At 42.7% G+C, this 15961-nt stretch overlaps 1 protein-coding gene across 2 annotated transcripts in view; it reads right to left on the bottom strand.

The window, feature by feature from the left end:
- AKR1D1 (aldo-keto reductase family 1 member D1) overlaps window positions 1–15961 on the bottom strand; it is a 34147-nt gene that overhangs the window by 1830 nt on the left and 16356 nt on the right. Inside the window, exons 3-8 of one of the 2 annotated variants that reach the window (XM_059816266.1) lie at window positions 11943–12059; window positions 7554–7631; window positions 5233–5355; window positions 3380–3489; window positions 2733–2898; window positions 1868–1950 (exon numbers count right to left, since the gene is read on the bottom strand). In XM_059816266.1, the coding sequence (XP_059672249.1) occupies window positions 1868–1950; window positions 2733–2898; window positions 3380–3489; window positions 5233–5355; window positions 7554–7631; window positions 11943–12059 (677 nt within the window). The remainder of the gene's footprint in view (window positions 1–1867; window positions 1951–2732; window positions 2899–3379; window positions 3490–5232; window positions 5356–7553; window positions 7632–11942; window positions 12060–15961) is intronic. The other variant, XM_059816267.1, reaches the window with a different exon arrangement.

Here is a 15961-nt window from a genome sequence, read left to right as displayed (position 1 = left end):
TTGCTGGATGAAATAGCAAATCTCTTCAGGCTGGTAATTATCTGTGGCAGTGTCGTTGCCAGACGCTTCAGTGTGAGAACACCTAGTAGGCAGATGCATGTTTAGCTGCTCCTTACATGGCAACGTCACATTTTTCGCAGTTGAGGTTAGACTGTATTTAAGCATTTTCCCCAAACATGGCACTCTTGTGAAAAATAGAGCTGGAAATGTCCATCCTATGCATCCTGTTTTTCGTGGCCTCCTGTGACCAAATTTAGTCTAATAAAGCAAAGCATTTAGTTTATTTTTTGGATTGGTGGCTTAGAAAGTTCTGTGGGCATTTGCATCCTTTAACTTTGCTTCTGGAAAAGGCTCTTGCAGTTGCACCAAGGTTACATTTCATGTATATACTCACTAAAAGTTTAAATTATGTTATAGCTCAACTTAGCTATGGAAAAAACAAACTATTTCAAATACCAAAACACACATAAGAATCTGCTAGGCCATTTGCGAGAAGACTTCTGGAACCCAGTGCTTCTAATAGATGGAAGGCTATTTTAAGTTTTAAGAAACTAAAGCTTCAGAGCACCTGGCTGAGCTTAAATGCGAAAGATGAACTCCATTATGATGCTTTTAACTTAGTTCATATTTCCTACCATATTTATACAGCACAATAAGTTGTTTATTCGTTCCTTTGCAACATTCCCCCCCATCTTTGGAGCAATGGTCAACGCTTTAGTGTATTATTGATGCTGCTATCCTGTTTTTCATTATTTTTAGTGCTTGAGCACACTACAGTTTGGCAAGACACAGGTAATCCAAGGTAACAAGAGAAATGCATGGAAATTAATCTCTACACATTGAGTGCCCTGAAAAGGGGAAAGCATGAGGTTTGGCCATGAACTGTAGATGCTCTTGAGCTGAAGGAAAAACAAACGGCCTCATCCTCTGAAAGAGGAGATGTTGGGTCAGTCTGAGCCTTCTGGGGTAGTGCAGCCTTCAGGCGAAGCAAAACTAACATTGGGTGGTAAGCTTTAGATCACAAGCAGCAAGAGGTCAAGCCCTGTTAGTTCTCAGAAGAGATGATTAGGAAGTGGTCTAGCAGTCAAACAAGCTGCACGGTTTTCTGCTTTCCATGTAAGAAGGTACAACTCAATGTGACAGCAGGAGAGGGAGATTGTTGAAGAAGACAGTATCAGAGGAAAGGCCGAAACAAAGTTTCTGACCACTTGTTGTCACTAAGGGGTATCATATTTTATGAGGAAGTTGGGTAGGCACATTTTGGTGTTCTGACCAAAGTATTAAGTGAGAAGGAGCAGAGGTCTCCCTAAATTAGCCCTGTGGTTTCATGTAGCAGTGTTCTTAATTCCTAGCCTTCCACATGGCAATTTGGGACAAGCTGCCTCTGGAAACACTAGATTTACAGTACATAAGCCATTGTACTCGAGCAGCAACATAGCTTGCTGAGCCCTGGAAGTGAAGATGGGAAGCAGGAGAAAGACAAGAAAGTACTCCTATTTGAATTTCAGCTCTGATATCCACACTGCTAGACAGGGGCAATGCTAAACCTTGTGAGTAGCTGAGACTGTCATTACAACATATAGCAGAAAATGTTCAAGGAGATGGAGCATAGATGGAATAGCCAGATACAGTCACTTTCTACTAGGTGGGCTTTTGACACCCGAGCTGTAAGCAAGTATTGCACACTTGTTATTGTAACGGGTCCAGGAGCGTATTCAGGCTGCATTAAAGACCTCCCATATTTAAGCCTTACCTTAAAATAAGGTTGTTTATACAAAAAATAATACTAAAAGAAAGTGATTTTTTTTTAAAATCCTCTGAAAAGACAGGCAAGTTCTGTGAGGATTTGGATTCCTCCTGAACTTACATTAACAGTTCCACATAACGAACATTTTTGTTCAGGGCTTCAATTTCTTTCATCTCTTTCTCAGTGAGGGAGAAGTCAAAGATCTAATGGAAGAAGATGTTAGGAAAAAGTTAGCATTTCTTGTCACAACCAACATTTGCATGTTCCAGACTTCAGCAGTACACTCCCCTCTCCTCCACCTGTCTCCCCACAAATCCATACTTGCTTGCATTTATAGGAAAGTCTTGAGGACATGAATAAGTCCAGTCACATTTGCTTACAGTCTTGCAAGAAGCAAAAGGTAGTCTGGCAAGTACTGGGCCACCAGCTTTGAAAGCAATGCATTGGCAGGAGGGAAAGCAGGGAGCAGTGTGAGTACTGAGTGCTGCAAGGGACACAGGAACAAATTCTTCATCTTATTTGGGTATGGTGGTCAAGCCAGATGCTTTCTGGTGGTGTGGTTATGAGCCTTTCTGGTACACCTGTATGCAGCAACCCTTCCCTAACAAAGCTGCCCCATACCTGAAGACTGGGCAGAACAAGCCAGTCATTCCTGAACACCTACAGCCATCAGCCTCAAGCTGCTGACCTACTGAATTAATTAATCTCGCTTGTGCTGCTTGCTGCAGCAACTGGTGCTCTGGAATACACCACCAGCTGAAACTTTAGCTACTCCAGAATGTTAAAAGATGCCAAAACTTCCTCTCTGCTCTATTATTGTCATATCATGGTACCATTAAGTGATGGGGACAAAAAGCATCAAATGTGGCAAAGCTTGGCATTGGTCAAGCCTTATGCCTACAGAAAGGAATGGAAAAATAACTTTCTATAGGGGCTAAGCCAATGTAAGTAGATTCATCCATGCACCATTGGAGTACGAATTTACCTGGAAGTTCTCTCTGATGCGTTGTGGATTGAAACTTTTTGGGATGACCACCACCCCTCTCTGGATGCTGAAACGCAAAGCAACCTGTGCAGCTGTCTTGTTGTACTTTTTGCCAATGGCATTCAGCACAGGATCCTTCAGTAAAGGAGGGGAGGACACATTTACCCTGGAAGAAAATTGGAAAAAAAGAAAACCAAAAAACCCTTATTTTTAATGTCAAAACATAGAGGCATCTACTTGTTTGTGGACAGAATACCGCACCTTTTTGATAAGTAGTGTGAACAATGGGACAAAAGCTCTGGCATTTAGGTTGGTGGGCTGTCAAAGGCAACTTCCTATGTGATGTCCTAACGTTGACTTAATTTCTACTTTCTCACCTAAGCCTCAACATTCCCAGTTACATACACTTGTTTTTTGTTAGAGGAGACTAAGGCGACCTCCTATACAGACACCTGGCACTCTTTGATGACAGCATGCAGCAGGAGTGTTGCAAGTTTACGTTCACAACAGTAATATTTAGACACTGAAGTTCACAACTATTTTGAAAAATGGGGACAAAGGTATTTTGCACAGAGACCCAGCAGTGGAGAACTATTACTCTTTTCCTGGATATTGTCCTTCTATTAGAAAGTAGCATGCAGACTTACCAAGTTTCATCCCTTGAGGTTCCCAATGGGCTGTACCCAACAATAACTATGTCATGCTGTCTGCAAAATTCTAAGAGTTTGGGTTGGGTGAAATAGGGATGGCATTCGACCTACAAGAGTAACGTAGAAAGAATGATCAATCAACAGGACCAGATACAGAAGCACATAGTGTCCCAATATTTGTGAGAGCTACAGACCAGGTGATGCTTTCAGGAAAGAATACATGTAAGTTAAAGAATAGGGAAACTCAATCTGTGGTTACTGTTCTAACTGTACATTGCTGGGTGAGGGATTTCTTTTTTTGGTGGACAGCAGGTCAACATCTGTGATTATAATTTGGCTGCAGGGAATTTTCATTGTCCCCCAGTGGAAAGGTGGCAATAAGTGGGGGGATGGAGGTGAGGGAAGCTTACTAGAGAAGTAGGCTGAGAAGGCAACCCATCTCATGTGGATCAGATCTTTGTTTCTCTGCCTTTTGCATTCAGGATGATTAATCTGATGTTGGTTTTGGGGAAACTGTTGGCATAAGCTGTCCCAGAAAGAAAGGTGAGGGGGGATATGTAAAAGGTGAGACATCTCCATAACGGTTATGACCTGTTACAAGCTCTGCCCTCCTACATTGCAGGCACTGTGCATCATTCCCTTATAGGCAGGGATTTTCTGGCTGTGTTCTCAGTCTCTGCGAAAGGGATGTCTACAAGGTGACAGAACAACCATCATTTGCAGGCAGTCTGAAGCTAGCTGGCACATCTATGCTTGCTAGCTAGCTGCCCTAAGCTGGGCTTAATCTTTTGCCTGGTTTTCCTTGACCCCAGGAAGCGGCAGCAATGGTCAGTGCAGTCTTAGGGGCACACCAGAAACAGCAATTGCATTTTGCACCCGTTGGGCATGTTAATACCAGTGAAGGGTGCTGGAATTTCCTCCTCTCACAGGCTGCCTTTCCCTGCAGGCCAAAGACAGAAATGAAGGCTATAGCCAGACTCCCTGCCCTGCCCTGTGCCAATGCTAGCCCTCCAGGCCCCACGCTGAGGGTGGGAAGTTGGTCTCTGGCCTCTTCTCTGTTACTGCTAATGTGGGTATTAGTTTGTGTCAGATGAGTCAGAAGAGCTTCCCAGTGATTTCTAGGAACGCAGTGAGCTGCCGAATGCCAGAGTCAAAGGTGCTGGGCATTCAGATGGGTCACTGCCACTTATCACCTTCTCTGAGCCTCGCTACTGTAATTTAACTCAGACATGCCTATTATCTTCATGGGCTTGTTCAGCTCGAGTCTGTTGCTTAATGAGGTGTCCTCCTTAATTTAGTTTTTTCTCTGACTCTTACCGATGCTGTATAGGAAAGGCACAAGAGAGCAAGTACAGGAAATTTAGGAGTTACTTCTAATGGCTTTTAAAGTTGGGAAGCTTAGAGTGACTCAGGATCCCTGATACTTAGGGTTGTTTTGGTTTGGTGTCAGCTGAGGTAGACATGGCTTCATTGAGTACTGGTTAGCCCTGAATGGTTTGCCCTGGGAATTTTTTGGACTTGAAGTAAGGTACATGGCAGAGATTTAAGATCTGCATTGACTCAGCATTCAACCTTGTTACAGAACTTGGCACAGAGGCACCAGTTTTATAATCCTGGAGCAGGAACTGAGGAGAGCGATCGTTCCAGCATCTTCAATATTTATCTTTAGCCTAGATAGGATGAGTAATATTTTCAAGCTAGAAATGGAAGTGTGACAGTATGGAGGGCAGTATCTGTGGCAAAGCGTACATCACCCTTCTGCACGTGGTGGCTTGGGCCAGGTGTTGCCTCTGTGTTCCCTACAGGGCAGTGGCACCATGGCAGGCACTGCCCTCGGCTTCCAGTCATACCTGGTTGCTGACAGGTTTGTACTTAAGTCCTGGCTTGTTCAGGATCATCTCCAGCTGCCTGCGGTTGAAATTGGATACTCCAATAGACTTTGCCAAGCCTGCATCTTTACATGCTTCCATAGCCTGCAAAGAAAGCAAAGACCAGTGGAGTCCCACATGTTGGCTTGATTCCTTGGAGCATGTGTTTTAGAGATAGGTGGAAGATAGTCCATTCTTGAGACTGCAGAAAAACCTTTGCTGCAGCAGAACTAACAGCTTTACTAGCATGAGGGCTGGTGCCGTCCCACTATTCTAAACTCCATTCCTGTGTAGACCTGCTTTCCAGACCAAACCCTAATGTTTTATATCTCCTGTGAAGGTAGAATTTGTCTGGAGAGCAGAAAGATTAATCTGAGATATAGATACGTAAGTGCCAGACATCTGCTTTCAAAGAGTTATGCTTACTTTATGCTGCTTTAGCACTGCCTCAAAGCTGGAGAAAGCAGAGTGAACAAAACAGATTGCTTTCCTGATAAGTCAATTTATCCCTTTTGATTGTATGGGAGTTTTTCATATGAAGTCTCTATCTAGTGAAATCCCCTAAATATTTGGCAAGGCACATCACAAAACCAGCACAGAAAACTTCAGTACAGTATAAAGTAGAAAAAAAAGGGGAGGAGAGAGGAATTCTAATACTCTGCACTTCAGACAAATTCTAATAGTGAGAAAGCTTTAGAAATACTGGATATGAATACATGCCCTGGTCTTCATTAGCTTCATCTGCTAGGTTGTTAAGGGGAAAGAGGGTCCTTTCCTATGGTATTCCCCTTTGTTCCCAGAAGCTCTGCACACAAATGATTCAGTGACTGTTTGAGGCAGAGCAGACCCGCCTGTGGAGCTGTGTGCCACTCCTGCTGGTTTTTTATTCCTTTCTGTCCCACAGGAGCTGAAAGCAGGGAGGTCAGAGGCACCATGTATTTGATGACCTCTGTTTGGCCTCATATGCTTTGATTCACTCAGTGACAAGTCAGCAAATATAGTCATCTGGAGCCATTTTTGCCTAGTAGCACCATACTGAGAGTGAAATTATCTGGACTGAGTTTAGCCAGTTTTATTTAGGTTGATGCTATTATTTGCAGGCACTTACCACCACCTATTTTTCTCTCAGCTTATTAGCTGAAGAGAGTGACCTGCTGCAATATATCCTTTACAATAAGCACTAGCTTGAAGATAAAAACATAACAGCGTTTGGACAGCTGTTGCTTTTAACGTTTGAGCAACTAGCCTCTGAAAGAGAGGAATGAACTGCATCAGCCAAAGACAAGGGTAACATAAACAGCTAATGTGGAAGTCCCTGTTCCCCCTGAGACCCAACCTGGATGGCTCAGCTGCCAGGGGAAAGCCCAAGCCTGCCCCGGGCTCTCTCCCACTCCGAACTGTCACTCAGAATTTGCCATCTTTATCTGCTGCACCTCAAGTAGAGCTGAATTGGGACACAACTATCCATCTCTGGACAGTGCAAGCTGAAGTGGAGTGTGTAGTAGCCTGTGTTACCTCTCGGTGTGAATTGGGCTGAATTAGTGATGCTTTTGCAGCAGACCTGCTGCAGAAAGAGAGCTGACCAGCTTTGGCCACGAATTAGAGTCCAAGGCTTCGAAAGGCAGGAATGTGAGGAGATTTCTAATCTCACTTTCTGCCTCACCTGAGATCCTGAAGCCAAGTGGCAGCAGGCTTGAAGATACAGCTGGCTATAGAACTAGAGCACATCACAAACAAATTTAGGATACAATCTTTCAGGCAAATGCTACTTCCCTCCAAGTAGGCATTGCATTCTCGTTTGATAATTGAATTTAGAAGTGAGTGAACTTGTTCTGATGGCAAGGGGTTTGGGGGTTTTTTGTTGTTTGTTTGGTTTGTGTTGGGTTTTTTTTATGGTGAGGTTTAGGGCAAATTCTGTTTTTATCTTGAAGGTGAAAAGCTTCCTTTTTTGAGGAGGATCCAGTCACTTCTCAGGGCTCTGACTTTCTCCTGCTGTAAAGATCTGATAGATTGGTTAAAAACCTACAGATACCTCAAGCAGCAAATGTAGAGTGCACTCTCTGAAAGAAGGAATGTGATGTCAGATATTTCAACAATGGTTTATTTTGTTATAAAAATAATTAAGTGATGGCAAGAAGCAACATCCCTAGGGACAGAAGTAAAATTTATCCATGGAGCTTGTAGAATTTGATCCATTTGCCCTGTCAATATGCCTCAGCTCTGTTTATGAAGGCCACAAGTGAAACTGAGAATGAGGATCTGTGTTTTTAAAGCATATATGGATGGATGTTGAGTTTGCTTACCTCCCAAGTGGCGCATAAGTCTGTCTCATGGTAGATAATTTTTCCATTTTCATCTTTTGGGTAGATTGCATCTCCAGGCTGAAAAGTAAAACCACACTTCTGTCCTTTAAAGAAAAATTTTCATTCCTCAAAGATTTTTCCACAGACTCTGTTTCTACTAGCAAACAAAAAAAATGCAAAAGCTTTCTGAAACACCCTAAGTTCAACAAGTCATTTGTGCTGGGCTTACCACATCCTCCACTGCTAGATCGTTCTTGGATACAATTCTGAACTGTCATATGAGTGCACACTCAGGAGTTCCCGGATGGCCTTGTTTTTCAATAAACTTTTGACCTTTATGTTACGGCATCTAAAGGACTACTTCCAAAGCTCTGGATTAGAGTATCAACCTGTAGTCTCTTCCACTTCTTGCCTCCTTTCTTCCCAGCCCTTCCCCTGATGCTGCTTGTGTCCTCGGCACCTGGGAAAAGTAGCAGCTCAGTCCAGCTCCCAGCAGTTGGAGGGACCATTTCCAAGAGCTGCTTACTCGTAGTAAAGGGCTACGTGCATAGCTACAGTACAGGCCGTGAACCTCTTAAGTGCATTACCCACCTCTCTTTGGGCACTAGGAACTCTTTCTTCCTATCTCTATACCCCATAAACAAGACTTCAGAGATGAGTTACGAGCTAATATCTCACAAGCACAGTTTTCTTATTTGCTGGTCATCTCACTGCTGTTGCAGGCAATGCATTAGCACCTCCCTCCCTTTTGTCTGATCGCAATTTCACTTTCTCATAAAAACTCTTCAGTGATGTTTGACACTTGATCTTACTGCAAACTGCTACATTGCAAAGGCCTGGGTGCAAGATGTTGACATGGTAACTCCTTGGGAACATGCAGCTGTGACTAATGTGATGAGTAACTGGTGCCTCCCAATTCAGTCAAGTTCAAATTCAAGGCATTTCATGGGAAAAGTTAGCCTAAGGAAAACACAGCCTCAGATTTCAGAGGCCAAGGTCTAAGTTACAGGCATAAGCCTGTCTCCTCCAAATGTCCTGGTTTTCCTGAATGAATTCCACAAAAATTACTTACTGCCTTTGTTGCTGTGTGTTGCCTTGACTAGAAGGAGGTAGGTGGCTGTTGAGTACATTTTTCTGTTAGGAGGCAAACTGTTTGCCATCATAACTTGAGGTGGAGAAGCCCTATTTACAAACCCACCACATGGTATTTTGGAACAAACTATTTATCCCCATGATATCCCAGCAGACTGCAAGCTCAACGCATAGCATATCATCTCTGCATTTTCCTCTATTTCTATCACTTGTGTTCTAAAAAGCAAACAATGTCAGGATGAATGTGGCTTGAAGATGAACTTTTCTTGACTGAGATAAACGGTGCCAGCTATTGTGGATTTCCATGGGGATCAATCCTTCCCCCTGCCTCCAGGGAACTGCACAAGGTGTTGAAGTATAGTTGTCTCTGCTCAATAGGCTCCAGGCAATACTTTCTCTGTCAAGCTACCTTTTTATGCAAGGGAGTTTCTGAATGGAAGAACTGTCTGCAGATGGATAAAGAGGGTTAAAGTGCTGAGAGAAATGTAGTGTTTTGATGGTGACAGGATGATGGTTACTGGGTCTTTGAAAAGGTCTTTAAGAAGTTGGTCACATCTCTCAGCTTTGGGTTCTCATGGACTACACCACACCAGTCATTCCCACAAATGCTGTTGTCTTCTCTTGCAGTTCTCTTGGAGATAGCTATGCACCTTAGACTGAACGTAAGGTGGCTTCCTAGCATGCTGCCATATGAGCACTGAAATAAGTAGGACAACACCATACAGTCACTGCCACTATGCAGAAATTGCATCGTATCATGTCATGTTCAAAGTGTGGAGGCACTCCAAAACTACCAGACAACTTACTTGCGTATTTAAAACGCAGCAGTTGGTAATCACTGAGAGGAAAAGCCCTGCTTCCATTATAATAATTTCCTCACTAACACAGATGCAGGAAGACAGCTCTGCACATCCCATCGCTTTCACAAAATGGTCTTTGACAACTGGGCTTTCTCAAGAGAGCAGTTTTAACAACTTGTACAATCTGTCTATTGTACAAACAGAAGGCAATAGGAAGTCAAATAGTGAGGCCATTGGCTTGTTTTGATTTATTCTCTTAAAATGACAAGAAGATACTTGGATGAGAGTTGTTCAAGTAAGGCTAAAATACCCGCTTTCCTGCTAGATCACAGAATAATTTAGTTGGGAGGGATTTGGAGATCATTTAGTGCGCAGGTACCTGCTTACTGATGGATCAGTCATCTGAGGAGAGCTCCCTAGAAATCCTGCCAGTGGGTATGAGCTCCCCAGGCAGAGGGCATGTGGTGGCCTGGAGGAGATCTGTTCCTGTTGGTCATCTGCCTTGCTAAGGTAGAGGGGCTGAGCACCACTGCTGGGCTAAAAGGAGGAAGGACAAGAGTCCTGAATGGGCAATCTGCGTGAGAGAAAAATACAGGGAGGTATGGGCTAATGTTGGTAGGTCAGTGAATAGTGTCACCCCAGATATCAGCCATTCTTGATCCACCCAAAAGTGCTGGCGTGGTGGGGCTTTCTTCCTCTGAGTGGTGTTCTCCGAAAACAGATTCCTCTTACTCTGCTTAAAAGCCCCTATAATAGTTTGTGCCACTGGGCTCTGCAGGGCCATATTTCTTAATGGTTTCAGACTGGGACTGTAAGTTTTGTCTCAAGTACTTCAATGGTTTCAAGCAGAAACTGCTTTTGCTAGAAGGCTTTTGGGGAGACAGGAAAGCACCAACATTTGCAGACTAGGGAAGAGTAGGAGTTAGTTAGCATTACAACTGCACACTCCTCACCAAAGGCAAGCATCGCATGCAGGATGGGTGTATTTGTGAGAGAGGGAGCAAAGAAAGAAAACCTGTCACCACTGCAAAAGGGTGAGGGTTTTTCTTTTTGTATTTGGCACAGAAAATGTATATTTTTCAGGCAGAAAGCAACTTCTTTTTTCTTTCCTCTCATGGGGGACATGAATGAATCTCTAGCACTGCTACTCCTTTAACAACTCAGATTGTTGATACAGGCCTCAGGGAGTCAGATGTACATTACTTTAAAGCCAGCTGTCTATATCTTTATATTGTGAGACAATGACCTTCACTATGTGGGAGAATGAACTACTAGAGAATACAAACACAAGCAAACGGAAACAGGAAATTGCAAGTGGTGGGAAATTTTTAAAAATGTACCCAAAAGGATTCCATACGTGGGACCATATAAATAAAGTTTTAATATCTGAGTCCAGTTACTCCTATACAGGTCTTAATGGGATATGGCTTCTTTGGGGAAAAAGAAACTGCACGTCTAAGGTGACTGCTTCATTGGTAAATTGCTTCCTATCTGATGCTTTTGGCAGTTTGGAGTCTGTAGTAAAATATAATTTTAATAATCAGAGAATTACCTTCCTTGCAAAAAGAGGCCAGTTTCAGCTTAAACATCCTACAGAAACAATTAGCCAGCTAATTGCCCACCCTATTTTCTCTAAGAAAAAGGATTTAATCAGTTCAAAACCACTCAAATATGTTTTGAATCTCATTCTTCTAACTTCACTATTATTTAATTTGCCTTTATATCATGTACTTGCAGAGGAAAATTGTAAAGCAAGGTACAAATGGCTGTGAAACCAGAAAGTTTGGTGACTTGCAAGAGCTCATTGCAAGGGAGGCATGCAACTCTGATGTAAGCTACTTGCATTCAAAGGTTTTGACTACAAGTTGCCCAGAGCCAGCAGTATGAAGGAATACCAGGCTTTAACTTTTTAGGCATTTGATAGTGAGAGATGGACAACCCATGTTTGGGACCAACTGTGACCTACTGAAGCTGTCCAAGAGGAGCACTGGATTTAAGGAGATTAAGATCATAACCATGACTTGCTCAGTGGTTTAATACTACTGAGGATATTAGTTTTTTGGGACAGAGTAAGGAAATCAACTTGGTGGCTTTTTCCCTGTTCCATCTCCCCCTCCAAACTTTGCCCTAGCCCTTTGCTTCTCTGTGTAACCACTTCCCCCCAGTGACTCCCTTCTCATGGCTCAGAGCGGGTTAAGACACATGTACTGCTTCAGCTACAGTAATTCTTCAGCACAGGAAGTGTTCAACCCCAGTTAGGAGACCTGTCCTTCCAGTGGAGAGACCCCATGCTACAGCTGTCAGCAGCTGTTCTCACACCGCCTATAAGCCGCTCTTTGTGTGGGTAGTGCACAGAAATGTATGCATGCGGTATATATCAAATGTTATCAGACTGAAGGGCTATTTTCAATATGGACTGGAAGCTGCAAGGAGGATGCTGGATGAAGACCTTGGTTCAAGTCAACCATGCACTTCTTAGGGCAATTTTTCTTCTTACCTTGAAAGCCATTGGCAGCTCAATAATGTAGAGGTCAACGTAGTCCAGCTGCAGGATCTTCAGGGTTTTCTCCAGTGTGGGGCGCACCAGCTCTGGGGGGTGGCAGGTATTCCACAGCTGGGGAGGCAAGCACAGGCTCTTTTTTGGGTGCCGGGAGGAATAGTGAGCATCCTCCAGTTGACACCATCCCCGTCACCCGCCTTGTTCTTCTGACAGAGCCTGTTATGGACAGTGCAAAGACGTTGTGGCCTACATCACTGCAACACAAAGGTGAGGGGCCTTATCCTGTCCTCTGCCAGAGACAGGTGTAGAGGTTACATCTGACCCAGTAAAGCCATTACATATTTATTACAAGACAAGTTCTTCTGAGTTGAGTATATTGCAAACTCTTGCTCAATGAACTTAGGCGGATTCCTTTTGTTTTCTGAGCTTTCCAAGCATATGCTTTCACTGGAAAACTTTGTTCCCACAAGAAATCTGCGGTCAGTTTTATGCTTGAAGGCAGAAGCTTGGATCATGTGAGTTAGCTATTGAACAGCCAAGTACCCAGCACAAAGAGAATCTTTTGGTTTTCTCCTGTGGTCATGGAGCCTGAGTGAATGCCTGACCTAGGGAAGTTTTAATTTACTCCCCAGTCCTCACTGAAAGATGTATTATTGTTTAGTTACTGTAACACAGGTGTGACTAGTTAAAGCACAGCCTTTTCGACCTCTTTAATTACAGCTGCTTCCTTGCGGGTTTATGTCCTGACCTTGCTATGGAGTGTGCTTAGTTGATTAGCTTTCAGTACTATCTCTGACCGAACTCTGCTGATGCAAATCTCTTGCAAGAATTAAAACCATAGCGTGGTAATTAATAACTAAGAGCTCTTTGTAAACTGATTGCTGCAGTTAAAATAGACAAAAAACAGAATTAACACACAATAGAAGGTTTAAAGTGCCATTTGCTGGCACACAATAAGCTGGGCTATTTTGTCTTCTGTTTTCTAGGCACAAAACTGACACATGGAGTCATGTTGAGGTTTTTGGCACCTTTATTGTCTGGAAAAACCTGCTGTTTGTTGGTATGGTCATTGTCTAACCAGTTCTGCCACCAAAGCTGGCAGTCACCGTATGCCAAGGTACAGAATGAATTAATTCTTGAGACACGAAACACTTGAATTGCCATTTTCAGGAGGAGATAATGATTATAGGTGTCAAAGGACATAGCCTGGGTAAGTTTTAAAGTATTTTAGATGTTTGGTTTTTTTAAACCACATTGTTGTTTTCTCAGGGAATAACTATTTGCTCAGTTCTGCCAGCAGAGGCAAGGACATTATGTTATCTTGAAGTTCAGTTGTACTGAGAGCAGCACATCTGACGCTGACAAACCAAAGCAGGGTTTGGCACCTGGAAATTCATACTAGGCCTTCCCCAGCTGTATGTTGCAAGGCGTGAAGAGTTTATGATCACTAGACAGTGGTTACACAGGCTGAGGTATACTACAGTAAAGGACCAAGGTCCTGCTCTCAGAGTTTTAAGCTGTTCCACTGGATTTCCTTAAAGCCTTTGGTCTGGGTGTTCTTTAAGCATTTTACATGTAAAATGAGATGCTGTTTTGGACTTAAATATGGGTAAGGAAACGAGCCTGTGTACTCTTCATGTTTAGTTTGTTTTGTTACTGTGTTTTAGAAATTTAGTAACCTGAGGTATGTTGATAATTTAGAAACAGTTTTTCAGAGCGCCCTTTCTAGTCCTATAGCACTAGTCTAGTGCTATTGAGCTCAGTACTTGCCAGTGAATATACTTCCCTTTAAAAAACTTCAGAGGTTCTAAAGAAACAGCCTTTAGAAATAGCAAACATTTGTACTATGTTAATACACAGATGCCATGGAAACTTAAGAGTTTCATAACTGTTTTCATGATTTGTACAAGTTATTGTATTATCTACCTAAGTAGAACCCATGTAGACATTTGAGCAGTCAAAGCTGCCAGCTGGCTTTGGCATTTCAGGACACCACATTTCCTGGAAATGTTACTTCTACTTTAATGAAAGAAATATCCTGGGATGAAAGAGGAGACCAAAAAGGTCTTGCTATATAAGCCAAGTGAGATGTTGGCAGTTGATATAAAACCTCTAAAATTTCTGGATGCTGAGCTGCTCTGCCTGATCAGCCAGCCAGCAACAAGAGCCAAGTGCAAGTGCTGATGATTTCAACTGGCAGATGCAGCCCGATTGCACCAAGTCACTATTCCAGTAACGGTGCCACTCAGCGGGGCTGTTCTTGTTAGTTGTCCTGTTGACAGACCAGCCTTCAATTTGCATCATCATCTTTGTTTAAGGAAAGATCTGCATGAGGGGCTTGAGTCTGAAGGGTCTTTGGAATTTCCAGTACTTCTGATGTCAGCAAGGCTGAAAACAAAACCAACTTTTGTTGTGCAGACTACTTTCAAGAATGGTCTACTGTATCTACCATGTTTCCCAGAATGTGCAACAGTTCATATCAGTCAGTAACCAATCAATGGCTGATGTATCTACCAATAGTTTGATATTTGTCTGTAGTTCATAAGATCTGTAAGTTCGTAAGGTACATAAAGCTGAAGATACATAAGGTTATAAGACAAGGGACATCCAGTCCCACTCCTCCTGGGAAGTTCAGAGCTGCTGTGAAAATGTTCAGTGAAACCTGTGAAAATCCTGGACTGAAGTAGTTGCAGATTATTTTCTACTTCTGCCTTTGAACTCTTTAAAGACTACAGAGATGCTCTAACGAGCTATCACCCTGAGCGCCTGCAGTTTTGTCAAGCACAAACAGGACACAACAGAAAGATAAACCCACGTGTGTCCCATCACACAGTCACAAGACAGTCTGGAACCACAGGCATTGACTATCGAGGTACTGTGAGTTGCCTCCCTGTGGCTTGCAGGATCTGCAGTTTAGGGAACAACTGAACTTATAATCAAGAAATCAAATGCAGTTTCACAGGTGGCTCAATGTTTAGGTAGTGATCATCAACTAGGAAAAACATCTAGTGATTAAATCAGACAACTGAATATAGAAAAGCGTAATAAGCAACGGAAGTTTGGAATCCTGACAAAGTTTTACCAAGGGATGCACTTTCACAGAACCTAAAGGTTTATATGGGAAAATAAACTGCAGGGGAAGCAGTTGGGAAAGTTAAAGACTCAAAATTGTTAGGACATTTGGTTCTAACCTTTTGGCACAACTTTGTGTTTTTGGTTTGAAATATTACTGGTAATTTGCAGTAATGAAACTATGAAACTGTTGAAACAAAATATTTTGACTGATCCAAATCAGCTTATTTGGCATATGAGAGACTGAGAGACTACCCTGATGATAAAGGTGGACAATTTGAGGGTGTGAAGCTTTTCTCAGGATGGCAACGTTATTACCAGTAGAACTGAGCAGGAAACTTGGAAAAGACTTGAATACTTTACAAATTGGAAATTGCTATACTTGGAAATTGGCCTATAGCTGCTGAAAATCCACTTGGTCTGCAAACTACCCAATCCGAAGCTTAGCTTCCCAGATCATAGAGCTTAACTAAACTGCTCACAGTAAAACGGGCCTTTTATCCCATGGGATCTTTCACTCTAGGAACCGTGGTATTTATTTCCAAGGCTGTTGAGTAACTTTTGTGGATTACATCTTATTTGGGAAAGGAGAAAGGGAAAATATTAGGCTGATATGTCCAAAGAAGCACTGCAGGAAGGGGAACTTGAGGCCATAAACTCCATTAGAAACTGGACAGGCACCATGAATTTTCTGGGGCCATCTGATCTTTATTCTTCAATGTGTAATGAGCACTATCTCTCATATCTGGGATCTAGTCATCGTAGTTGTAACAGCTTTTGTCAGAATTCATCGGACAAGGGATTTCATTCTTCTAGGACAGAATCAACTCTTACAGCTAAGACTTTAAAGCATTAACTAGCTCATGCATTACTCCAGCCTCGTTGCTCTAGAGCAAAAGTGTGATGACATCTTCTCCCCAAGTAAGTTGATTCATCATCCTTAA

The sequence above is a fragment of the Gavia stellata genome, chromosome 4 (assembly GCF_030936135.1).
Source record: "Gavia stellata isolate bGavSte3 chromosome 4, bGavSte3.hap2, whole genome shotgun sequence".
NCBI lineage: Eukaryota > Metazoa > Chordata > Aves > Gaviiformes > Gaviidae > Gavia > Gavia stellata.
The sequence above is the reverse complement of the archived record's forward strand: the minus strand, read 5'-3'. Positions and strand labels throughout refer to the sequence as shown.